This window comes from Pseudorca crassidens, chromosome 4 (genome assembly GCF_039906515.1).
Source record: "Pseudorca crassidens isolate mPseCra1 chromosome 4, mPseCra1.hap1, whole genome shotgun sequence".
NCBI classification, from domain to species: Eukaryota; Metazoa; Chordata; class Mammalia; order Artiodactyla; family Delphinidae; genus Pseudorca; species Pseudorca crassidens.
Genome location: NC_090299.1, coordinates 146,819,318 through 146,847,205, shown reverse-complemented (window position 1 = coordinate 146,847,205; position 27,888 = coordinate 146,819,318). Strand labels below are relative to the sequence as shown.

The 27,888-nt window shown below is 40.4% G+C and overlaps 1 protein-coding gene and 1 pseudogene across 3 annotated transcripts in view; both read right to left on the bottom strand.

Annotated features, from left to right (window-relative positions):
• The window catches only part of FAM13A (family with sequence similarity 13 member A), a 331,953-nt gene that overhangs the window by 72,278 nt on the left and 231,787 nt on the right, over window positions 1–27,888 (bottom strand). For all 3 annotated transcript variants that reach the window (XM_067736973.1, XM_067736972.1, XM_067736974.1), the window contains exon 8: window positions 10,008–10,049. In XM_067736973.1, coding sequence (XP_067593074.1) covers window positions 10,008–10,049 — 42 coding nt within the window. The remainder of the gene's footprint in view (window positions 1–10,007; window positions 10,050–27,888) is intronic.
• On the bottom strand, window positions 51–9,526 carry LOC137224141 (protein BTG1 pseudogene; annotated as a pseudogene).

The following is a 27,888-nucleotide window of genomic DNA, read 5'->3' as shown; positions in this document are numbered from 1 at the left end:
AATACATATATCTTAGGTCAAATTTATGATAAATGTATATTTTTGTGTTTTTGTAATAGGCCTTTGGAATTTTTGGTATTACTTAATGTGTCCATACTTCCATGCTTTTAAAACAGAATTTTTCTAAAGGAAGTATTCTTTTTTTTTTAAATGCCAAGAAACAATTTATTATAGAGAGAAGGAAAATCTCTCATCCAAAATACAGAAATCTGTACAACTCTGCCACAATCAGTACACATGAACTGTACAAATTCACACCAGTTCATAATTTACCCAACAAACTATGACTAACAAGGTTCACAAAATAGATGGTGGTTTATGGAAAAGACTTTTACCCAATTAAGTGCAAGAAAAGTTACAAAGCAGACCTCCACTTTCTAAAAATAAGAAGTATACTCAGTCTTAGAAAGCTACAAGCTAGCAAATGTACAGAGAGCTGGCTGCTGCTAACACCACACTTGAGAGAGTCTCTTTTTAAGGGTCTTTTTCAAAGGCTGTTGCCACTGCAGATTCTGGTCACTTGCTACTTTCAAGGCCAAAAACACAATACAAGGTCTGACCATTTCCCCAGGTCATCCTTACTAGTTTGTCTTATGTACATTTATATTTAAGAGCTAGGTACAAGTCTTGTCATAAAATTGCCAGTACTACCACGTTTTAAAGGTTGAGCTGCCAAAATGGATACCAACTTTAAGTGTCATAGTGCAAATGTTCTCTGCAAGTTCTACTGCAGAGAAAGGTTCTTTGAAATACAGATTTGCGTTAAAGGGACTGATGTAAAAATTTAGGCATCATGTCTGGGAGAAACTGAAACCACCCTAGGACTTCTCTCCCTCGCGAATAAGGTGATCATTTACTTGGACTCACAGGCTATTAAATCATTGAAAGGGACTGTCCAAACTAGAGCACTGTCACGTAAAATTTTTTTAGCACTCTGTTTTGTGCCAGAACTTCACAGCTGTGACATGGTTTAAATTCCATAATCCATCCCCCAAGAGGCGCCCACCCAAAGCAAGTATCAAATTTATCCATCCATTATAAGACGACCCGTCCATAGACTATATCTTAACCTGATACAGTCATTATATTGTAGCGTTGGGAAGGGCTTGTTCTGTCCAAGAGAAGTTCCTCCTTACAGCTGATTCTGCTGTCTACCGTTGGCACGTTGGTGCTGTTGCGGGTGCTGCCTCCTGCTGGTGAGGCTTCGTACAGCACACAGATGGAGCCATCCTCTCCAGTTCTGCAGGACACTTCGTAAGGGTCAACCCAGAGTGTGAGTTCACTTGGGAGAAGCCTGAACAGCTCCTGACCGCTCAGTCCAATCGGCTGTGCTGCCTGTCCAATGAGAGGATCCATTTTATGGTTGATGGGAATACAACGGTAACCCGATCCCTTGCAGGGCTTTTCTGGGAACCAGTGATGTTTCTAATGTTCTGCCAGCAACTCCTGCAGGCTCTGCCGGAAGGGCTGCAGCTGTCGCTCGCTCGTGAGCCCCTTGATGCGGAGGAACCCGGAGATGAAGGCCTCGTTGGTGGCCATCTTGCCTATCACGGTGTTGGCCCGGGTGTAGAAGGGGTGCGCGGGGTTGGTCCGGGCTCCCTCACAGGTCAGAGGGCTGAGAGAGAGAGAGGGAGGGAGGGGCGGACGGCTACAATTTTTCTCCTTTCTTTATAGTAAAAAAGTTATTTTCGAGACAGGAGGTGGCCAGAGAGAGGAAGAGACGAGTGACGGCAGCCTGGTCACAGCGCCCGGACCTCCCAGGCCACCGCCGCCTACGGCTCTGCAGCCTCCGAAGCTCCCAACAGTTGCATTTCCAGCTCCGAGGGGCCTAAAGAAAGTATTCTGAAAAGAGAGCATTTTGCGTTGGGAATCAGAAAAGTGAAGTTCTGGTCTTGGCTCTGCAGTTAATTAGCTGCAATCACAGTCAGATTGTTGGTTAGCTTGGCTGCTTCGGGCTGGTTTCTTCATACAGAAAATGAAAGACTTGGTTCATGATCTCTGTGATTTTCTTTTAGCTCTAAAAGTTTATGACTATCTCAGTTTCAAGTTTATTGCCCTAAAGTTTAATTCATTACAAAAGGTTATAACTGCATATTTAGTTGTATGACAGTGTCAGTCATAGTGAGGGTTTATCAGATACCAAAATAGCTTTGGTCAGGTATCCAATCACCTCCATAGTTCCTGTGGGATGTGCTTAACACTTCATCAATAACAAGATTTCTAAGAATATTTACTGTCAGAAATAGGGCCTGCTTCCGTTGCTATAATCAGCTTATGGAGGTAATGTTAAGACACTAACAAAAAGACAATAAGCAAATAAGCTAAAGTGAAAGATAATGATTTTCTTCATCTACACGTAGCTTGTTTTCTATCCCCTGCAGAGGGCTAAGAATAATGAAATTTTTTCAGAGCACTTGACTGATTTGCTAAGAAAATCTCTTACTTATGCAGCATAAACACCTGAATATGGAAGAATTCATTTCCTAATGTTGATAAAGCAAGTATTCAAAACTAAAATGAATAAGCAGACTCAGCATTATGGTCAATTTCATTACCCAAGCCTACTTAAGTGATGATGCAAATGAATGTTCTCCTGGTGCGGTCATCCAAAACAGATTCTAAGCCTACTCTGAAATATATTCTATGATATAGTTAAATATATTTAGTCTTTATTTCTATTAGCAAAACATTTCCATAAAGTGATTATGCTCAGCAATGTTAGTCTATAAAATGTGCATGTGATAAGATGCACAGAGTGCCTGTTGACGAGTGATTCTCTTATTAGATCTCTTGATTTGAAATAAAGAAGCCTTTCAAATCGACTGAAACCAGACATCTTGAAGAAGGATGTGTCCTCTTTTTTCTGTCCTCTTACTTCAGTATATTCTCTTTTCAGTGGTGTATGAAATGCTGCCCGTAAAATACTGTTTTAGTAGGAACCATTAGGTCTAACAGAATTATCCTTTTTCTCTAGAAGATAATATTTACATTCAATTTTTTTAATGAGTAAGAATTTAAGAGACAATTACGTGATGTTTGTTTAAGCCTCAGGATGAGGATCCAGTAACTAATCATCAAACCAAAATGAAACTCTTGTCTATTTAACAGAATACGGTATTTTTAGTATCATCTTAAAATACTGAAAGTTGATACACAGTGTCAACATTATAAGATGATTGTACCACTATTTCCTTGTAACTGTATAATGAATTTGTGAATGAAAACATTTTCATGATTTTCGTTCAATTCTCTACAGTGCCATAAAACAAATACACTCAGTCCTCAATATTTATTCACTTTGCTTTAACTTTTACATATGATTACCACATGCAGAAATTTTAGGGAGCATTTATAGGTATTTAGATTTTGACAAAAAATATTTATCCCCACATATTTTTATCGAAACTCACACATACTATTCCTTTAAGTATTAGGACTGATTTGAAGAAATGAATTATTCTTCATTCCTGTATCTTGATACTGTATTAAATATTTTCTAACAAATTAAACTGAGCCCATCAAAATACATTTTGTACAGCTTCTTTAGGGCCCTAATTATGGGAGTTATCAGTTTCATATATTTAGAATGTTTTGCATAAAAAGAAATTCAGAGGTTTATTTTAGTTTTTAGACTAAGGTCTTTATAAAGCAAAATTGAGAAATGAAATGGAGAGGTGACTATATATACTATACCCATTTATAGATGAGGAAATTGAGGTTCCGAGAGGTTTAGTATCTCACTCAAGTTTACACAGCTCTGATTCCATCTCACGTAATCTGGCTTCAGATATGTCCTTAATAAAAACATAATCCTTATTCTCAAATAATGCTGCTATTCACATAAATCTTTGGCTACACATCGATTTCTTTTCTTAGAATTAGAACAGATTATTAAAAGTACTTTTTGCATTCACATGGAAATTTCTTCTCAAAATTTATGCTTTCCAGAAAACCTTTTATTTCATCTAGGTTTTCATGTTTATTAGCATAACATTGCATGAAGTATTCTATAACCTTTTAAAAACTACTATACCCCTCACAGCAAACTTCACTTCTGATTATTAGTATTGTCCCTTTTTTTTTCCTTAAGTTTACCAAAGGTTTTCTTTTTTATTATTTTCATTTTTACTCTCAAAGAATGAGTTCCTGGATTCAAACATGAGTTCTGCTATTTTCATGTTTTCTTTTATTATTATTAAATCCTTTTGGGTTTCCAAGAAGTTGCTTTTCTTCCTTTTTATAACTTCTTATTCTGAACGTGTGGCTCGTTTACTTTCAATCTTTTTAAGAAGGTGAAGTTACCTCTTAAAAAGAGTTTAGATCTCATTCCACAAATTTTTATATGGACTTTTCCTCTTTTTCTTCCAAATAGTCTGTTTTTATTTCCTATTTGAATTTCTTCTTCCCTTTAGGAGAGTTTTCGTTGGTTGATTGGAAATTTTGTGTTATTAATTACACTGTGGTTAGAAGACACAACTTAATATTTCTACTCTTCAAGAACTTTTAGAGATAGCTGAGTAATCTTTTAGAAAGTAGCAGGAATGCTTAAGCCCTATTTGTAGATTGTAAAGTTTAGTGTATGTGATGCTCCTATATTTTAAATCTTATTAATTTTATTAAATTCTCAGCACTATTTATAAATTTTTGTTATAGACATATTGTGGTATATATAAGTTCTATACTTCAAATGTGTTTGCATGTTTATCCTTGTTAACTTAAGGGTTTAAATTTATATGATTTGATACAATGCTAGTTTATACATACTTATTATTTTAATCTTTATATTTTTAGTATGGATTTTACCCAATAAAGTCTAGGTTTGTCCTGTTTAATGGATTTGGCTTTAAACTCTAGTTGTTCCGGTATTGATATTGCTATCTCTGCTTTCTTTCTGTTCATATTTGTCAGAGATAAATCCTATATTATTAACCTTTCTGTGCTATTTTGTTTTAGGCATAGCTCTTTTGAGCAAAACATAGTTCAAGCAGTCATTTAAAAAAAATTACTTTTAGCTTTTATCAAAGAATTTAATCCATTTACACTTATTGTCATAGCTGATACATTTTTTCTAGTTTTATGTTTTTGCTTTATGTTTTATAATTTTGGAGCTTCCTTTTCCTTTGATTTCTGTCTTTGCTCTTATCTTCTGAGGTGATTTGGGATATACGAGTCCTATGCACAATTCTACTAGTTGTTGCCTCTACAACCCATACATCTGTGACTATTAAAACTGAAACAAAAACCCAAAAAACAAACCACCAAAAAAAAAAAAAAACCCTGAAACCCTTGATGCCTGCTTCTACTCTCCTACCTTCCATGCAAGATAAGAAATTTAGAATTTCATTACTTTCTTTGGCCCTCCACTAATAATTATAATCAGGTTTCTACTTCTTAATTAAAAAAATATTTTGGGGGATTCACCTCTCAATTAGCTGGGTATATATTAACACTGATTTCTACTTCTATTTCTATTAGTATGGTTTTCTCCTTAGAATCATAATTTTCAGGTTGGCTTTCTGATCTCTGACTTTCATATCTAACATTATTTCTCTCACAGCTTTTTCTTTACCCTTTATATTTTGGAAGAGCTTCTCAAGTTTCTCTCTCATCATGTACTTGATTTATTTTAAATACTTTCTGCTCTTTACTGCTTTCCAAAGTTTAAAAAATCTCTGCAAATACGTTTCTAGGCTTCTCTTTCCCTCATTTCAGCTGTTCTTGTGTGTCTCTAGCCTTTTAATTCTCAACTTATTCTCTCCTTACAGGTTCCTACTCATATTTCAAAGAGGCTGGTTATGTCCTTGAACATTTTTGGAGAAGATTAGTACATATTACTTCTCAAGTTTTCTTCTGAATCATACAAAAAACAGTGTTCTGAAACTGTTTCTACTCTGAGTCCTCAGAGCAAGTCATCCTTTCCCCTAGCTTGTAATTTCTCTTTATAGGTCCCAAATAGTTCTTTGTGTTTAGGGGTTCGTCAGGGGGATCAATTCAGGCAGAGCCATTATCAAAAACCTGGCTGGGGGCTTCCCTGGTGGTGCAGTGGTTGAGAGTCCGCCTGCCGATGCAGGGAACATGGGTTCGTGACCCGGTCCGGGAAGAGCCCACACGCTGCAAAGAGGCTGGGCCCGTGAGCCATGGCCGCTGAGCCTGTGCGTCCAGAGCCTGTGCTCCGCAACGGGAGAGGCTACAACAGTGAGAGGCCCGCGTACCGCAAAAAAAAAACAAAAAACAAAAAACCCTACTCCCAGTGGAAATAACCACAGAAATCAAAACCTGGGCTTGGCAACACCGAAGACTTAGATAAATAGAAGTAGAACTAGCAACAGATCCCAACCAGATCTGACTGGATGTCACCAAAAGAATTCAGACAACAGGCTGCATGTGGCACAGAAGAAAACCTACTGCAAGCTGCTTTCACACTAATCTGAGCAACTGAGGTAGGGGCTCCTTTTCTGGGACTCCAGTCTAGACTAGGAAAGAGGCCAGGGTGTGGGCATCTTTGCCAAGCATGTTCTGCACCCTTAGCACGCAGGTTCGTGTTTATTTGCGGCAATCTCACTAAGGGTTTGGTATAATCGGTCCTTCCCTTTCATTCCCTTAATCACTTCAACAGGGCGGGTAATCTCTAATGAGCATCTGGGGAACAATGACACCTACTGTTTGAGCTACTGTAGCTGCAATAAACTTGCCACATGGGATGGTGGCAGGTGTAGATTTGTAGCTACTATTTCTTTCCTTTGCAAAAAAGGACAAATGGCTCTATGGTGAATTAGGTTAGGTTGGAGAAGTACTGGAATTAAAGAAGACAGAGTTCTTATCACAGAAAACTATTCATCTGGAATGAGAACATCTGAGTGCATGTCTATTTATAAGAGGCCTACCTTACTACAGAAAAGCCTGAAGGCAGTGGAAACGTACAGTAGACCAACACGTGGTTCAGCCGTAGATGTTAGAATAGCAATCACAGAAACCGCAATGCTACAGGGTGAACGGTGGAGCAAGGTAATGACCGAAATGGCCCCTCTCGGTCTCTGTTCCTGTAACCGACCTCCCTACCCCCAGCCACAGGAAGGTCCTGGAACCTCCACTAGTGCACTGCAGCCTCTCGGTATGCTCTGCATCTCTACTCCAGACACAGACCCTCTCTTGCTGTTATAAATAATGCACCTTGTCTCCACTCCAATTGCTCGATGCCTGTCTGATCTACTGTATCTGAGTTCCTTTATAGAGCAGCTATTCTCCTTCCCCTGAAATGGGAGGCCTGCTTTGCCCTCATCCTCTCTCTGTTTTGATTTGGTCTACATGAAGACTGCCCACTCCCAAACTTGCAGCCTCCGAGATCTGCCATTCTACCTTATGTCGGACGTCTCAGAATACACCACAAAACGGAATACCCCTCCGTTCAATACCCCATCTCCTCCGCCTGGCTGCCTGTGGCTGAACCTACTTCTGGTGAATACCCACCTCCGATGGGTCTCATCTCTTGACTGGGCCTTTCCTCCCCTGAAAAACCTGACCAATTAACACTGTCGATACATAATATTTAGTATTCAACATCCTTAGCCAGGGAAGATACCATTTTGTCACTACCAATCATTTTTTACTTTTCAAAGGCACAGAAAAAATTATTTTGGATTTAAAAGAGTCAATTTAGTTTTTCATCATGTTAATAAATCATGGTGAAATTCATTAGTCATGTAATGACTCCCCTTTTCTAACACTGCAGCAAAGGAATTGTAATAAAGTTGGAGGGAAAGGAATAGAAGACAAGGACATTACAAAAATTTATTTAAAATGTTTAAGCACTCATTTGCTCTTACTAGAGGTAGTGCAAAAAAAAAAAAAAAACGCACTGATTTATACATTAAATTATCAGTGGACATGTTTCTGATTCTAGTCCCAAAATCTAGAACTTAGTCATAATTAACAATCACGTTTCCCTTTTTCTACTTGAATTCTGTATACTAGATTAACTCAAGAAAAGTCAATCTCAAACCAGCCATGCAAATAATTAAAAAAAAAACAGTTCATGTTTTATCAATAGATTCTCCCTATTTCATGTCAAGTGGGTAAGAAAAAAGCTAAATTAACTTGTACCAACCTAATTCTTACATAATTTTTAAATTATCATGTAATTTTATTGGTTGGCAGGAAACCAGGACGAATCAAATGGACCACCATGTTGTCTCAAACTGAAACCTCAGATGTTCCCTGCCTTGCCACAAAGTGATTACGCAACAAGCTTCAAGTAGCTAAAGGGCAGAGCACTACTGCAAACCAGTTACTTGGCCAAGCCTGACTCCCTATGACACATTTCGGAACTGTGGTGGTTGAATTAAAGTCTACATCTAACAATGAGACTACTGCAACAAATCAGACTCAGAAACAAAGAAACTATTTATGTGATACCCTGACACTGCTTTTTTTACATCTTTATTGGAGTATAACTGCTTTACAATGGTGTGTTAGTTTCTGCTGTATAACAAAGTGAATCAGCTATACATATACATATGTCCCCATATCTCCTCCCTCTTGCGTCTCCCTCCCACCCTCCCTACCCCACCCCTCTAGGTGGTCACAAAGCACTGAGCTGATCTCCCTGTGCTATGTGGCTGCTTCCCACTAGCTGTCTATTTTACATTTGGTAGTGTATATATGTCCATGCCACTCTCTCACTTCATCCCAGCTTACCCTTTCCCCTCCCCATATCCTCAAGTCCGTTCTCTAGTAGGTCTGTGTCTTTATTCCTGTCTTACCCCTAGGTTCTTCATGACATTTTTTTTAAAAATTCCATATATATCTGTTAGCATCCAGTATTAGTCTTTCTCTTTCTGACTTACTTCACTCTGTATGACAGACTCTAGGTCCATCCACCTCACTACAAATAACTCAATTTTGTTTCTTTTTATGGCTGAGTAATATTCCATTGCATATATGTGCCACATCTTCTTTATCCATTCATCTGTCGATGGGCACTTAGGTTGCTTCCATGTCCTGGCTATTGTAAATAGAGCTGCAATGAACATTGTGGTACATGGCTCTTTTTGAATTATGGTTTTCTCAGGGTATATGCCCAGTAGTGGGATTGCTGGGCCATATGGTAGTTCTATTTTTAGTTTTTTAAGGAACCTCCATACTGTTCTCATAGTGGCTGTATCAATTGACATTCCCACCAACAGTGCAAGAGGGTTCCCTTTTCTCCACACCCGACACTGCTTTTTAAAAAGTAGAATTCAAAATTGAGGAAAGGTTAAAAGAAAAACAAAAAAAACCTTCAGCAATTTAAACTTGAATTTATATGGTCATATGACTTTCAAATATAGTTTCTAAGCCTCTGAAGTGGGTAGGCAGTGAGGAAAGAAATGCAGCAAGTAAGAAAAGCCTGGTTCCAGGTTATTACTGATACCTAAGTGGGATGGTTCACTGAAAAATCACATCAATACAACAACTTCTTAGTCTGGAGGGAAGTGATCTCATCTAACATCTACTTTGATGTAAACTTACCTGTTTTAAGAGTTGCCATTCTGGCTTTATAAACTTTAGAAAATAATCCTGAACTCTAAGGACTTGCTGAACATTAGTTTCACACTTCACTACTATCTAGAAAATGACCTAATGTAACCCAAGACTCCTTCAGCAAGTGAGCCTTAGGCTTAGAACCCGCCCCACCAGCATGTATGTGTAGAACAGCGATTTTAAAATTTAGGTTACAGCCTAAGCATTAGGCAGATTTTGAAATTCAAATGGAGAGCTTGACATCTTTGAATTTAAAACCAAATATCTTATTTTAGTCTTTTCAACTATGTGAAAATTTGTTCTAAGATTTCTTAAACAAAAGAGAAGAAAAATAGAGCATGAACATTATGGTGAGGGATTCCAATAAGCTTAGCCTGGCCACAGCACAGAATATTCTATTGAAAAGAATTAACGTGGGCAAATAAACCCAAAGAAGCCTTAACCCTCCCCAATTCCCTGTAACAGACCAATAAAAATCAAATAAGTACCTCAAATAGAAAGGTGACATAGGTCTTTCATCTTCCTGCGAACTGAAAGGAAAAGAAAACTTGAATTAATATAAGTCCTGTTACTATCATAACATCTCAATTTTACTAAAACTCTGTTCCACCTATCACAATTTTTCTTTTGACACATTAGAACTAATCTCACTATGGAGTAAGGTTAGTAAAATATACGCTACCTTGGACCTAGCCAAGGTCAATCACTTCTTCAAGGGAGACCATCAAGAGAGGTTTCTTTCAAGATTAGCCTAAGGCAAAAGTAGTTCACATCACCCTTTGAAGAGGAAGTTTTTTACTACCTTATTCTACAAGCCCAATCCAAGTATTCATATATTACACATAAACCCTTAAAATGATTACATACTCAATTATCTCAATAAAGCTAATTACAACTCATTAACATGATGATGAAAGTAAGACAGCCAACAAAATACTCCTGTTAAGTGTATGCTGCCCTAGCAATGAAATGCTAGGGCATCAGTAAACAACACTCATGCTCTTTGTCGTCTATAGTTACGCACAGTATTAATGAGGGTGAATAACATGAAAGGACACAAATGAAACTATAAAGAATAGTTTAAGGGACTTCCCTGGTGGCACAGTGCTTAAGAATCCGCCTGCCAATGCAGGGGACATGGGTTCAATACCCGGTCCAGGAAGATCCCACGTGCCGCGGAGCAATGAAGCCTGTGCGCCACAACTACTGAGCCTGCGCTTTAGAGCCCCTGAGCCACAGCTACTGAGCCCACATGCTGCAACTACTGAAGCCTGTGCTCCACAACAAGAGAAACCACCGCAATGAGAAGCCCGCACACCAAAATGAAGAGTAGCCCCCGCTCGCCTCAACTAGAGAAAGCTCGTGTACAGCAATGAAGACGCAACGCAGCCAAAAAAAAAATAGTTTAAGTTCCTCAAACAGCACTGAAGCAATACGAAGCTTAATATAAAAATATTTAATTAAAAATATAAAATATATACTATAGTAAAATATTTTTCCTTTCTTCTACATGTTTTTTTCTTCTGATAAATGACCTCGAATCAATGAATGAGTCTCTCCCCTTCAGTGTCTACTGGAGTGGTCTTTGAACATTTTTGATTACACACTCATATAAAAATTTGCTTTTAAGCAGCTACTCCCCTTAATATATGACTATCTATTTATGTTAATTATGTGCATCATTAAACGGATAAAAGTAGAAATGTGAAGTATCAGATAAAATTAAGAAGCGCTAATATTTTCTTCTTGTACCCCTGTGGTACACCACAAGCAACACTGATGAAAAGAGAAAAATTTGCTTCAGTTGGTAATATCCCGGCAATCACCAAAAATCTTATTACAAGTTATAGTGTAAAACACACACACACACACACGCACACAACCCTGTCCTGGAAGTTGAAAAGGTCTTAACATTTTAGTTGCAAGACGGCACATAAAATATGGCATACTGGGGCTTCCCTGGTGGCGCAGTGGTTGAGAGTCTGCCTGCCGATGCAGGGGACACGGGTTCGTGCCCCGGTCCGGGAAGATCCCACATGCCGCGGAGCAGCTGGGCCCGTGAGCCATGGCCGCTGAGCCTGCGCGTCCGGAGCCTGTGCTCTGCAATGGGAGAGGCCACAACAGTGAGAGGCCCGTGTACCGCAAAAAAAAAAAAAAAAAATACAGCATACTATTTGTCACTCTCTCATGATTTTGGTTTCCAATGTCAATATCGCTTAACTATTCTAGTGTTTATCTTGCCAAAGATTTTGTTTGTAACTGACTGTGCCAATTCTTCCCAAGTGAAAGGTAAGTGACAGATCAGTTTTATTCTTGACTCTATAATGTTAATGGGCTGAAGGCAAAGCTTGACAAGTTACAGGCACTAACACCTGGGAACTGTCCACGTGTCTTGGGAAGAAACCACCTAGAGCAGCGCTATTACAGTAGTGACTACTTTAAGCCAGACTGATACAAGGGGCTTACACATTTGACTTCAACATAGTCCTTGAAAACACTGAACAAATTATAAACACGTTAGAATTGGGTTTGTTTCCTAATCGAGGGTTCAGTGTCAAAGAGTACTAAGTGTGACCAACACTGTGCAAAGAGGCTGCAACAAAAAACCTATAATGATTTTACCATTATGGGAACATTGCCTCCATGTGAAACCGAGCGGAGCCCATGGGGCTCCCAGGCACAGAGGCCTTTCTGTTCCCCATTCCTTGTAGGCAAGACTCCAGCCTCCATGACCTTCCCTGAGTTCCAAAGGGCAGATTCGAACAGTTGCAAATCAAGGGAGGAGCTGCCACGAAACCACGTGAGGCGAGATTAAAGGGACCAGAGAAACTCATCAAGATCAGCAGACGGACCACCTGAGACCCTGCACACACCCTAATCCCGTCAGCAACCCCACCCTTTCGAAACTCTGCAAAAGAAAGAAGAATGCAGGACTGTTACTGCCTCCATCCTTATTGCACACCCCCGACCACGAGCCCTGACCTCTCCCTATGCCCCAGGGAGGGGGCACAGTTCTTGAGGTGCTAGCCTGCTGTGTTCCCCTCTTTGCCTGGCAAAGAATAAACCCACCCTTTCTTTCTCCTCCAAAACCGTCTCTGTATCTCATTTCGGCATCGGTGTACAGGGAGCCAAGATTTGGGCCACACAAGGGTTATAAAATGAGCACTGCGCTAAATACTTTTTTGCCCAGAACAGATCCTTAACTCTAACACGTAACAAATTATAATGAAAATTAACAAGGGTACTTTAGTGAACGTTCAATTAGCAATATGGTTGGTTTTCTTAGAAATCAGGAGTGCTTTGGGAGATGATTTAAGGGTACAGAGCTCTGAACACAGCTGTTCATGTGCTTTGGCTAACACTTTGTGTGTGTGCCTGAAAATTTCCTTGTAGCCAACAGAGGCAATCAAAATCAATCTTTTCTCTCTTTACACCTTCTCTCCCTCAGACACTTATTCATCAGCCAGGTACCATCAGGTGCTTGACATTAATTATCTCACGTAAATCCTCATAAAAACCCTCCCTGGTACTTGCCCCTCCCTTGAGAGCAGCAGGCTCAGAGAGGGCACACAACTTAACCAGGTCACACAGCTAGTGATGTGCAGACAACAAACACACTTTTGTTGTTTACTACCTTGCCTTCAATTTTAACTTATCAAAATATTCTGGAGTGAATGTCCTCATTCTGGCACAAGATCTTGTGGACTTTATAATTTATAAGCTCCATGTCATGCTTCTGATTATGGCAACTCTACACCGACCTTAGTCAAAGTCTATTCACAATGCATTATGCCTGATGGTGTGTACAAGGTGATTAATTTATTAACATGTATTGGCACTATGTCAAGAATGTCTCGATAGAAACACAAGTTTTTAATCATGAGCAAATATTTTTCAGGCTGCATTTGTATAAGGTAAATTTGTCAATGAAAGACAAAAATCAGAAATTCTTAATTTGGATATGTCCCTGAATTCTGAGCAGTTATAAGTGTTCCAAAAAAGAAAATGTAAGCACTGTTATTTAAATGAAATGAAACAGACTCAGCAGATTTGCTTACTCAGTAGCGGTCAACAGGGCAGCAATCTATGCACAGTACCCAAGAAGAACAACGTAATTTGAAAAGAAAACGAGGATAAATAATTAATTTTGACACTTAATTAGCCTATTTCTTTTTTCCCTTTCATAAAAGTACCCTTGCCCGGGGTTTAGTAATGTAATCTTGACAACAGTATAAATTATGAAACAACTAAAGCATGGATTTCAAATTGATTAAGTCAATTAATTCTAAAAATCAATTTTATGCATTGACTTTACAGGCAATTTGAAGGAAAAATGGCCAAGGACAATTCTTCCAAATAGAACAAAGAAACTTTTCCATAAAATTTACACACTGGAATGCAAAACATCTGAAAATATCACCATTTCTACCTCTGTGCAAAATGAATATTGGACTATTATTATATGTCCCCAAACACCTATTTATAGAGATATTTATGCCTGTTCCTAGCTTTACATCAATCTCAGACATGTCCAATGATATTAACTGAGTTGTAATTTTTTCCCTAAATTTTAAATTGAGAATTAATTCAGATTTACTTGCAATTTTTAAAAATAAGCACATGTACTGTGAATGAAGAGGGGAGTGCGTGTCATGAAATGAAGCCAATGACAAACCGTAACAACCTGGAATTCATTCAGTTTCCTCCTTGGTTACTAGTATAAACCCAGTGTTTTAATTATTTCCTGTTTGCTGACTCAGAATAATAGCCAAGTTTAAGTAGCTAATTAGTTTGCCTTTTTTTTTTTTTTTTAATTTAAATACACTGAGAGATTTGGGCAATCACCTCATGTATGTCAGGCCGCTGGGTGCCTAATGTCCTCAGACGTGGGGTGTTACAGGCTCTCAAAACAGCTACCTGTGGGAAGGACATTTATCAAATAGACCCAAGTAACAGTCCAAATCTAAGAAGCTACAACTGAGAAGGGCAATAACAGACTGGAGGGTTTTAGTGGGGGCCTAACTTACCTTTTTTTTTTAATTTAATTTTTATTTTATATTGGCGTTTAATTGATTTACAATGTTGTGTTAGCTTCAGGCCTACGGCAAAGTAATTCAGTTACACATATACATATATTCATTCTTTTTCAGATCCTTTTCCCATATAGGTTGTTACAGAATATTGAGTACCGTTCCCTGTGCTGTACTAACTTATCTTGTTATGTGGTTCAACATTGGTTGAACATAAAGGCACAGGAATGGATGACACCTAGACTCACAATCTCTTCCTGAGCTGCACTCGTGTCTAAACTGAAGCCACAGAATGCAATTCCTATCAATTTAATTACACAGCAAGCTCACCGAAATTGTGAAAAGCATGGCGTTTTCTGTGTCTAAGAAAAACCAAATACTCTTGGGAGAATTCCCAGCCTGAGGTATTCAGAACGGACGCTCAGTTACTGGATCAAACCACCATTCCATTCAATTCCCTTTTGAACTGTCCTGATAAATGTTCCAATTAGTCCAACTTTCTAATTGGTTAATGTGGCTGGCTACCCGCAAATTAACATAATCTGCATATTGGGCTACATACTTTCCATTTTCAAGTGATCTGAGCTAGGAGAAATAGTTTGTAAGTGTCCCTTGGGAACTGAAAAGTACAGCAAAATAGGGAAAGGCTAAGGATTAGGTTCCATTCATTGAAGAAACTCGAAAAAACATCTACTGGGGCTTAAATACAAACAAACAAACAAACAAACCACAAACAGCCAGGGGGAGAGAGAAAGGGAGGGCCAAGTGAAAGGACAAAATTTAAAGTATTAAGTAAACATTTTCTCTGGAATTCAGGTTCCTCCCTCACGTTGCAACAGAATGTACTAAGTGGAAGAATTTTCATAGATGAATTTTCTTGGAGGACGATGAGGTGAGTGGAATTAGCACATTTTCTTTCCTTCCTTCCTCTGCAAACTATAAAGTACCACACTGGAGCCTTTTGATTTATCCACAGTCTCAGGCATTAACATTCATAACCCTCCATTTATAGCATTTATACCGCTCCATTTGGGGTGTGATGTAGCAGCTGGCGTTCTGCTGTTCAGATTTTTGGTTCAGCTCCATTCAGGAACACGGGAGAAAACAATCTCCCTGTTCCTTTTGGAAAACAAGTCAGTTTTGGAAAACAGATCAGTTCACAGCTAAGTATTTGCCCCTGTAATTTCAGGGGGCATTCTTGTAGATGGATGTATACTTCTTTACTATAAACCCAAGCAACTTTGTTTCCAGTTTTATTATTTGTATGTTGTAACTAAGAATGCAACACCTAGCTGTCAGTAGAAATAAAAACAAACCATTGAAGTTCAAGAGCAAATATGTTTTCCTGACCAAAGGGTAATGCAATAAGCTGAAATGTTAATGTTCACAGGACTAGAAAGTTTAGCTAACACCAAGAGGTATTACACTTCGGAAGCAAAACCAACCAGAAGACTTCCAAACATTTACAGCTTTCCCCCCAATAAGACAGGAAAGTATTTCTACCATTTTCCTGATTGCTTAGTAGAAATTTGAAATATAGTTAGGGGATGAATTGTGTCCCTGCAAAAAGACACGCTGAAGCCCTGACCCCCAGAAACTCAGGATGTGATCTTATTTGCAAATACAGTCTTTATAGAGGCGACCAAGTTAAAGTGAAGTTACCGTAGTGGGCCCTAATTCAATATGACCAGCGCTCTTATCAACAGGATATTTGCACACAGGGAGCACAAGCTGTGAAGACTGGAATTGTGTTGCCACAAGCCAAGATCTCCAGGAAGCGAGGAGAGAGGCAGGGGACAACTCATTCCCCAGGGTGTTTAGAGGGAGCACAGCCCTAGCCAACGTGTAAATTTGGGACTTCTGGCCTCCAGAACTGTGAGACAAGAAATTGCTGGTTGGGCTTCCCTGGTGGCGCAGTGGTTGAGAGTCCGCCTGCCGATGCAGGGGACACGGGTTCGTGCCCCGGTCCGGGAAGATCCCACATGCTGTGGAGCGGCTGCGCCCGTGAGCCATGGCCGCTGAGCCTGCGCGTCCGGAGCCTGTGCTCCGCAACGGGAGAGGCCGCAACAGTGAGAGGCCCGCATACCGCAAAAAAAAAAAAAAAAAAAAAAGAAATTGCTGGTTTTCTGGGCTACCCTGTTTGTGGTACTTCGTCACAGCTGTGCTAGGAAACTAATATATCTACTAAAAAAATGTTTTTTTCCCAAATCCGGAATTAAAACCTGACAAAAGTGTCTCCATCTTATGTAAAGGTTGTGCTCTGGAAATTCATTTGTAGCGATGCTAAGACTAGAACGGATTTCCCACACTGACACGAGGATTCGATTTCCAGGCCTGTACTAACCTCTTGTTCAAATAAACTATCGTCAGTAAGCAGTCCAGAGTCAGTGTTTTGAAAAACGTTGGCCACGATCCAGTTAGAAACACATTTTACATCATGATGTGTAGTACACAGACACATAAAAGGGACACATTTCATAAAATTATTCTTACTTTGGATGTTTTCTATTTTGTTATACTTCGCTTTATATAAAACACTGGTCACAACCTGCTCAATTGGTTTTATGACCACCAACAGGTCATGACCCACAGGTGAAAAACGCTATGCTAAAAACACATCTCCCTGGCTTGATGTGTAATTAATACTCAGTGAATGTTGCTGAATTAAGATCTGTGTTCTCATAGGACAGAGAACAAACACTTTTCTTCTCTGCCCCACTGCCAGAATGAGCTCTGGGCCAAAGAAGTACAGATTTTGTTGAGCGTGGATGGCACAGAAAATCAGAGAGGAAGCGGGTCCAGATATGCCCAGCAATGGGCGTGAGAATGTCGTTCTAGATGACCGTGGTGGAGCTGACAGAGGATTTCCAGGTCTCTCTCTCTCTTTTTTTTTAAATTTTATTTCATTTCATTTATTTATTTATATATTTTTTGAATGTTATTTATTTTTTATACAGCAGGTTCTTACTAGTCATCCATTTTATACACATCAGTGTATACATGTCAATCCCAATCTCCCAATTCATCCCACCACCAGCCCCATCCCCGCTTTCCCCCCTTGGTGTCCATACTTCTGTTCTGTACATCTGTGTCTCTATCCAAGTCTCTTTAAAATATTCTTTTCCTGCTTATACCACAGGATGGTGTCAAGGAGACTCAGGGACCCCTGTTTTTGTTTTTGTTTTTTTCGATTCCTCCTTACTTTGTGACCACAGCATTCTCTATCACCTATATTTTGGTCTCTTCAAGTCAAAGAACTATTATACTTGGAGGGAACCAGGGACCATCTCATTCTAATTCAGTCCCTCTACCCAGCTAGCTCTACCCGTGGATGCCCTTCTGATGACCACCTTTCAATCTCTAGGGAGTTGGAGGGGGTGGTGAGGGTGTGCGCTTGTCAGGGAAGGGGAGTAAAGTTTTAAGCAAGGAGGGGTGGGATTGCTTCACCTTCTACCTCTTGTGTATCTTTCCCTACAGTGAGAAGGTCAACAGGAAACTATTACTACCTGTGGACTGGCTGACACAGCCAAGAGCCTCACATTCCACTTTACAGGGGATCCTGGCTGGAGATGTGTTTAGAAGTCACAGGACAGAATCCTCATGCCTGTTACAATATTTAAGTTGTATTAACAGGCCAACTGCTCTCCTTAAAAAAAAAAAAAAGTTTATCCCTTACCCCCCCACGTGGTCAATCACCAGACTGTGTTGATTTCATCTCAGAAAGAGGCAAGTCTTCTGAATCTGATCTTTCCTTTCCATTTCCACTGCCGTAGTCTTTCAGAGGGGCGGTACTCTTTTTCCCTGCCATCCAGAGCAGTTTACCCTTAATACCCCCACCAGATTTATCCCCCTAACCTAAAAGCCTCCCTGCTTCCCCTTTGTCTTTGGGGTAAAATCCAGATGTCTGAACCTGGCGCACAAGAGTCCTCCCAATCTCAGGGCAGTGAGCCTCTGTCGACCTCTCACTGCACTTTCATAACTCTGTCTGTACGTGCTGTTCCCTCTATCTTAAATGCTTTCACCACCTCTCTCTGCCTGGTAAATACTTCATCTCTCAGCTCAAATGTCATCTAATCTGGGATGCCATCTCCATCACCCTGGAGAGGGGAGTGGCTCCTCCCTCCAGGCTCCCGGACACTGTTCACAGCCATGAGCCAGTGCTTAGCAAGAGACGCTGAAGTTCCCGAGTTCGGATGCTTGCCTCACCTCCTGGATTTGTCTTTACGTTTGTCCCACCAGCACCTAGCAAGGTACATTCCGGGTGCTCAGTCAGTGGCTGTGGAATAGTCAGCACCATCAAGACCATGCTGAGTGCTGACACTACCGTGTGATTGCATATTTTTAAAACATATAATTTGTAAAATTAATTTTGCCAGCTGGAAGCATTCTCAGAGAGTTGTATGTTGATTAGTTTAAGTTATCTTCTTCCCTGCGATTCCAAACTTAATGGAAGTGCAACTGTGCCATGGGTTTTCTCCCACCCTTATTTAGAAAAGAAAATTAATTTTCTCCCACTGCACAGAGGGGCAGCTCCGCCATTGTGCCAGTAATCTAAACCCTGTGCTTTCCGTAGGGTACAGTGTGCCCAGAAAAGGATTTGTTCAGGCAAGGCAATGTTTGCATATGGCCTTGCCACACACTCGATCTGTTTGTTCTGGCTTGAGAGCAGGAAAAGAAAATTTTTTTTTACTTCATTGCAAACCCAAAGGTTTGGGTGGAGCTTAGAGAAATTTTTGGTTTAGTCACAAAACTATTTTCAATGCAGCTGGAAGCTCTGATTTGTTTTTGAGATTCTTGTTCAGCAAACTGATGTGTATCATTATTATAGACATAGCAATACCGCCTCAGGGAGGCAGCAGTTTAGAATGTAAGAACACAGTAACTTTCTTTTTGAGGGGGTTGATATGAGTGGATAAGAGAATATTTTTGGAACATTAGCAAGTCAGTTAAAATGCTTTCTAATCTTCAGATACTGAAACAAAAGCAAAAGAACAGGGGGATACGTGCAGAAGGGAAGAAGGAAACAGGAAACTGTTTTTTTACTAAATTCTTTCAATTATTCCCTTTATTATAACATTCTTAATGGCAGGTATATAATTTCCCCAGTCGTTAACTCTGAATGTGGATTTCTTGAGGCAGACAGAACTGTGCGGAAAGCAATGCGAATTCGCCTGTCACCTTCCAGCCAGTGAACCCTCCCCCTGCCACAGGAGGGCTCTGCACAGAACGAGGAGCCAAGGACGTGTATCTACACTGCCATGATTTTACACTGGTTTGCAGGAGGACGAGTGACCGGCGAGCGTACAAAGGTTGATGTCCACCCAGGCTTGAGCTCTGTGAGCTTCCCAAACCACGGGCCAGTGCTCATTCAGCCTTTTTTGAGTGTCTACTACTTATCAGAGCCTATGCGAGGGGCTGGAGATACACAGGCTATTAAGATATGGGCTCAACCTTCCCAGAATGTATAGACCAGCCGAGAAACAGAAACTTGACATTTGACCATTTTCATAAGAAAAGGGATCCAGAGCTACCGCGTACTGAGAGCTCTCCCTAATAAGCCAGGCTCTGGGCTGAGAGCTTCATGTACATCATCTCACTCAATCCTCAGTGACATCTTTGGAGGAAGGTATTACTCACCAGCTTTTTCTAAGAAGAAAAGTAAGTTTTAGAAAGGTTAAGCAACTGGTGGAAGGTCACGGAGCCAGGTGGGGCTGAGATTCACATCCTGAATCTCGGGTCTGTGGAAGCCAGAGCTCCAGACCTTGAAGTCAGAAGCTCGGTGCAGACCCGCAAGTTAGGGGAGCTTAGGGGACGTAAGTGACACTGGGAGCGAATTGTGCGGGTCACACTGGAAAAAGATAATGGACCGGAGAAAAGTTCTCCAACAAAGGCAGAGGATGTGTGAAGGCGTGAGGAAGCACTGCAGGGGTGTGCCAGGCGGCGGCACTAGAGGAACTGAGAAAGACACAGAGACAGACACACACGCACACACACATGCACGCACGCACGCACACAGAGGCAGGCACTTGAGTCTTCACCAAGTCAAGGAGTTGAAAATGAAGGAGAGTCCCTTACAAAAACACAGCAGAGTTTATCAATGGTCTCCTCTGGCTGGCTTTTGGTTCCTAATTTTAGTTTCAGGGGCCATTTTAACCTAGACAGCGAAGTTATGTTTCTTCCCATCGTCATTTTGCTGACAGCAAAACTACTGAGGTATCATCTTAAGCTTTTCCTGAACCCTACTTAACTTTTTCTAGTGTTTTGGTTCCATTCAATGTGATCTGAGAAAAGCAGTTCAGTTCTTCATTTTTATTTCTATGAAGTTCAAGTGTTCTGATTTTTATTCTTATATTTGATGAGAAGATGCCATGTTTTCCTGACCCCAAACCTTAAAAGGTTTTCATAGAATGTATCCTGTGTCCCTTCCCTCTCCCCTCACCCAGTATTTTTATTTCTTTTACTGGGGTCACTTACTTTAAAAAAATCAACTTCTAGGGCTTCCTACTATTTCTTTTTACTACCCGCGTCCCCACTATTTCCCATCAATATATCTTTTTTATGCAAGAAATAAAATCAGTTTCCACATCTGGCTTCTTGATGATCTGTTATAATGTAGTATCTAGAAAAGGCGAGTCTATAGAGACAGAAAGTAGATTCGTGGTTGCCTAGAGCTGGGATAGGGGGCTTGAGGGTGGCTTTGGTCAGTCTGGGCTGCTATAACAACATACCACAGGTTGGGTGGCTTCAACAACAGAAACATTTACTTCTCACAGTTCCAAAGATTGGAAGTCTGAGATCAGGGTGCCAGCGTGGCAGGTTCTGGTGAGAGCTCTCCCTGGCTTGCAGATTTCCACCTTCTTGCTGTACCTCCATGGATGGGGGTGGGTGGGGAGACTGTGCTCTGGTCCTTTCGTCTCCTTGTAAGGGCACCAATCCTATCTTGGGAGCTCCACCTCTACGGCCTCATCCAAATCTACTTACCTCCCAAAGGTCCCACCTCCAAATACCATCACACTGGGGATTAAAGCTTCAGCATATGAATTTTGAGGGGCACAAACATTCAGCCCACAGTAGGGATTGAGAGCTAAAGAGCACAGGGTTTCTTTTTGGGTGACAAAAATATTCTAAAACTGACTGTCAGTGATGGTTGCATAACCTTGTGACTGTACTAATAACCATTGAATTGTATACTTTAAGTAGGTGAGGTGCACGGTATGTAAATTATATCAATAAAGCTATTACTGAAAAAGTTATTTCTGGTTCTTGTTAAGGGAAGAATAAATCGTGCTTTTAAAAGGTTTCATATAGTACAAACTATTTTTTGGCAGTTCATTCTATCATCACATAAATATATAAGTATTACAGGAAAAACAGGGTAGAGAGTTTCAAGGAATTTGATTCTATGGTATTTGCAGCGGCACTTCCCACAAATCATGCTTTAGGTCGCTTTCTACTACTCATCCAATACAATGCAACGGTAGAGCATCACCTTACGTGTAAAGCACTCTTGCTTCAAGGAACTGAAAGATAATGCAAGTGTAAGAGTAACAAAATCAGAAGGAAAGCAATATGCTACTACTCGTTACATGTGAAGAGTTACCACTTACAAAGAACTATACTATTCTTTAACTATAGAATTTCTCCTCTAAGTAAGTGTAGTAGGTATTACTATCCCCTTTTATAGGTGAGGAAGATGACCTGCCCAAATTCACACGGCTAATTAGCTGTCAGTGTCTGGATATGTTTCTTGACGGCAAGTTTATTATCTTTCCATCGCTTTCCCCACTGTTTAGTGCTGACTCTCTAACGCCTCTCCTTCTTTCAGTGGCTTAGACAGGGTGATCTCTGTAAAATTTAAGAATATCCTTAAGTAAGGTACGAAGGTATCCTTAACTGAGGTATGAACCTTAGTTCAGACTATCTTCTTTATCTGGAGTAATTAGCAAATATTTCAACTCCAGAGGTACTGCCACCATCACATGAGAGTAGAGCCCACAGAGGTCTGTCTTGTTCTCAATGATTCTTGTTACTACCAAATACAGACCACACTGGTGACGAGTCTAAGTTCAGATATTCAACCCCAGAAGGGTTAACCCAGACTTGAGGCGAGGCAGCTTTTCACTCCCTTTTAGACTGTGTTTGTGGAGGGGGGGAGGGCAGGGAGTGCTATCAAAGTGCCAACAAGTTCGGAATAACGCGGGTTTAAGAGCTAAATGAACTGAAGGCGTCACCACCACAAGCAGTAGAGGGCTCTCTAACATCACCCAGAAGACTCACAAGCAGGACCATCATTGCCTGGGTTGTTCCCTGGTCAAATCCCACATCATCCCCATGTTCCCAGTGTTTACTTGTTTGCTGAAGGACATTCTAAAAACCCGTGCTTAGAAAGACCAGATGAATTCTGCTGATGAGAAGATTCCGTGAAATTTTCCCATGCTGGATCACTAATACACGTTAACTAATCCTGTTGCCATAAACCTTCTGAAAGAGCCATTGCAGTTTAGAAGTATGGTGTGTTTCACCATCATAAAATGAATATTCAATAATGTATGTTGAATATCATAATTTTCCAGGCAGAGTAATGAAAAAGAGAGTTACACTGACATCGTTCATCTCAGTTTCCCACTTTGATAAATAAACCAAGGGAAAAAAGGGATGCTAAACATGTGAAAACAGATGGCAATGCATTAAAACCAAAGGAATCTAGATTAATCACTAGTGCTCTTAACGTCATCCTCCATCATTAGTCTTTGTGGATAGAAGATGAGTTAGTGACTATTTGAAAGTTACTCTAGCAAATCAAAATCCTGCTGTGAAGTTGAGAGTTTTGTCATGGACATAAGAGTGAGTGAAGACTTTCTTTCTTAGCCTACTGAAGTCTTTCTACACATAAAATGGAGATCCTTACCTACAGATCCATGATCTCTAAGGAAAAAAAAGCCAATGGAATATGAATCATGCAAAGAGTCTGAGGTCTAAGTAAAGCCTAGAGTCTGATAAAACATACTATCTCTTTAGTGACACAGGGTAAATTTAATACCTGAGAAAAAAACATTTATTTCAATTCTTAATATAGGTTCTCTACTTATTTATATTATTTTATTTCTTTGGAAGAACTTTTTCAGTTGGCAAGAATATCCATATAATGCTATACAGTGCAAATATTTTAGTATTTCTAAAAATATTTGGGATAATTGAACCATCTCAAAAGACATATAGGATGTATCGTTAATTTAAGCCATTTGAAGTGAACTTTAAGAACTGAGTCCTTCACGCTATAGAGGGTCCCATTTTCAATATTCAGCCTCTGCGGTTTTTCTACAGATCATGAGTTTCTGCATAGTTACTCCCACCCGGGAAAGTCTGCAAATTATATTAAGTTGTAAACAGATAGCAAAATACATTAAAGCGAACCCAGGTTCTTATTTCATTCTTAGCCTTCGACCCCATCTGTTAGTCTCATCTTAGTTACAGATAAGCAGTAACAGATTTATCTTCTACATACTTTCACAACATGCTAAGAAAGGCTAAAAAGTCACTCATGGGAATTATAAGCTAAGTAGACACTGAGATGCAAACGTGCCATCTAATAAGATCATATGCTTATATGAAGTCACGAAGGGTAACATTATCCACGCAGGTGCATCTCTATTATTATGCTAATTATACCCTCCATTACTGGATTCACCACAGTAATGTAATTGTAACTGTCTGGTAATGTGTCTGCATCCTCACTAGCATGTGACCTCTCTGAAGCAGAGTTGTGTCTTAATTTACTGGCAGTACAGGGTAGTGTTCGGTCATAAAGAAAATATTAAAAAACACTGTAAGTATGTTTTGTTCTAACAGGTAACACCGACCGTCTAGTAAATGAAAGCACCAATTATGACAGAGACACCTCACGTAAGGTCCTGCTATTAAATATGTTATTTGGGGATGTTGAATAGTAGAGTGTTAGCATCTTACATCCTAACACCTGCTGTCAATGGCTTTATACAAGCTATACTCATTAACCGGAGTTTAGATCAGTGTTTCTCTGCGTGGACCATTTGTACCAGATTTGCTTTCAGGAAGCCTGTTAAAATGTTGATACTTTCCCTGTCACACCCAGATTCAGATTCAGTAAGTCTAGGGAAGGAAGGCAGCAGGAAGAAGCGGATTTTTAAAAACAAGGTCCCTAGGTAATTCTCATGCACCTAAAGAATGAGAGGCACTGGCCTCTCTGCTCAAGACAAACATGAGTGAGCATGAGCTTCTCTAACTGGTATTTAAAGCTATTCGTTCCCTCACCCTCTTTTAATTCAGTTTCTAGCCCCTCGGTGCTCTTCAAGAGAATGGAGCAAAGCGTTCATCCCATCAGCCGGCATGTGCACCACGAGGCTCTGCAACTTTCCTGTTCCGGGCGGGATAACAGCGCCGGCAGTTGGCAACAGTCACCTTTACTAGAGGGTCACAGAAATCCTGAGCCAAAAATGTTGAACTGGGCTCGCAAGCAGCAATCATACATAGGAACAGGAAAGTGCTCTGCATAAGCGCTTAAATTCACAAGAGATCCGTAACGAAGTGAACACCACAAACCTACCAGTTCCTTGCCTTCAAGAGGTACATAATCACAGGCAAGCACAGGCTGGAAGTTAAGGACTGCAGGGTGACCCATCAAATGAAGCTCTCAGAAGCAGGGGGACAGTGAATGCACTGATCAGCAGTCGTGAATGCAAATTCAAATGACTCCTCTTACGTAGGTGTATTAGTAAGGACTAACAGAGAAAAATAATTTCGGAGGAAATGACGCTGATTCTATTTTAGCTTTCCTCAACTTAACTCTCTAAACAATATTTTAGCTGAATAAAGATCTGTTTGCTTCTTAACAGTGGTTATATCACAGAGCAGCTTATTACAGAGTTCAGTAATAGCCAATATGCTTATCTAGAAAGGACTTGCTTAAGACACTTAAGAACTGACACCATTATAAGATAAAACAGGGTCCCAACTTTAAAGCTGGAAACCAAATGAAGACTCCGAAAAGTGTACATTAGTTTTTAGTCTCTCGCAAGTTTCAAGCATGTGGACATTTCCACTGAATTAATATAGACAAATTTCAGATCTATTCATAAATCACTCTGTGCTCCCTTGGGTTGGGTTATCAATTTTAGAAAAGGAAGTCTAGGGACACCCCCATCAAGTTCCCATTACAGTGCACTTGTCCTTACAGTGAAAGGAAAACAACCACACCGTTTTATCTCACAGGGTACATCTGCAGGAACCATTTTCCAAACGAACACTCAATTTCTGTATACCTTATTTTCATGTTAAAACATGAACATCCAGTAAAATATTGGTGGCATGGTTTTTCAAAATAAAATTCATTTTTTTGTCTAGGTTTTTTTCAATCTTATAGATAAACCACATTCACCATTTGACTTTTAAAATCACTTCCACTAACACTTTTCTTAAAGGAAGCATTTACATGGAATCAAATGTCACTGCATGTAGAGCAGGTGCAGCTGAAACAGAATAATAGGATTGGCAAAAGTAATTCTAAAAATCCTAAAACACGACCCTAGGAAACTCAGACTTCCTTCAAGCCTCAGTTTTCCTGCTGTGAAACTGGAGGGCTGGACTCCATCACCACGGAGGTGACTCCCAGCTTCAACATTCCGGGACACCTTACTCACATATTAGTTCACCAGCAGTGTTCTTTTTAACAAGCCTTTTGTTTAAATTTACCTTTTTCTGCATTGGTATAATAACTCTTCCACCTCGCCCTCCACAATCCATATTACAATCATTAATGAACAGGACAACGCCTTGCGCTTAATCATTCTTACAGAGCAGTTTTTTTTGTTTAAAGATGTCATCTGTGTAATAAACCTATCTAGAATCATTCATGGGGAAATAATAACCTTAACGTTTATGTCCATGTATTATAAAGTACTGATTGATAGAAAATCCTTGCCTAGATCTGAACTCCAGCAGACAGGGCTCCTAAGATGCATTTTTAAAAGGTCTTTAGCCTGTCGACATCCTTCAAAATGAGCTTAGAGCTCACCGCAGCTTCACAACATTGCTAACAAGCTGACTCAGTTTTATTTTAAACCTGCTCGATAGATTCTTCACTTTCTGTTTTTCTTCAGCTGTCAAAGCTGTTTTCTTCTATTTATTTTCATTCGAGGAAGGCAATAACTGAACAGACTCAAGTGAAGAAGATGACATGCTGGGCATAAGTGTCAGCAAAAGAAGCGATCAAACAGCTACATTTCTCTGGTCTTGGGGAAGCACATTGCGTCCAAGGAACTCTACACAGTTTGCAGCACACTACTGACAGATGCCAAGGATTGGCAAAGTTACACGGTTTTGGAACATTCAGAAAATACAGAAGAGAAGAACGAAACCAAATAGGAAAGCATACTACCTTTGCAGGGGCATGATTTCACAAGCCATCCTTGTCTGGAAATTTGCAAGGGACCCTCACAACTGTCTCTTCCGCGCCCAGCTGGGCGTCTGTATAAGGGGGGCCAGGCTGCAGTGGCTGAGCTGGGCTGGGGGCGTGAGGCTGCAGCTCACCGCTGGAGAAGCAACTTGCCCTGCAGTCAGCCAGCGTTCTGCTGTTCCCAGCCTCCAAACTTCTGCGAGCGGAGCTACAGTGCTATTCGATCGCTGCCTCTCCACATTTCCACCGCAGTCCACTCTGACCTTTGTTCCAGGGAAGCAGCTGAAGCAGCCAGCCAATCAGAGGACCAGCTGCTGCAGGGCTTAAAGGCGCTGCTGCTTTTGCTGCTGCTGCAGCTCCTCGCGGGCTTGCCTAATTCTGGTAACTCGAAACTCTCCTCTGAGCCCTTCCACAGACGGGCTTGTCCGTCTGGGGAAAGCAACCAATAACAGCAGCAAGAGCAAAGGGTCCCTTCACTTCTCAACGTCACAGAGACTGCCAGCAAGGAAATCCATTTGTCAAGGAAAGACACTGCCTCCGAAACGAAAGGTTTCCGTGACAGAAGGCATGAGCTATGCTCAGTCTCCTTTCTTCCTTAAAAAAAAAAAAAAATCAAACCACTAGCATTGGAAGGCGTGACACTTTTCTAGAAGGCACACAGGCATTCTTCTAGACTCCCGCCCTACCCGTATTTATTTCCTGCTGATGTCTGTTTACATTGCGGTGGTTACTAGTCACTGGTGACATCTCCCAAGGCACATAGCTCTCGTTTCTGGGGAGAACACACGTCCTAGGACTGCCCACTGTCTCAAGGGATCAAAACGGCTATTCCCACGGAAGTATTTCAACTGATAATTTCTGTTTATCCTTATAAAATTGAATGTGTTTATTTAAAGAGTCATTTTCCTC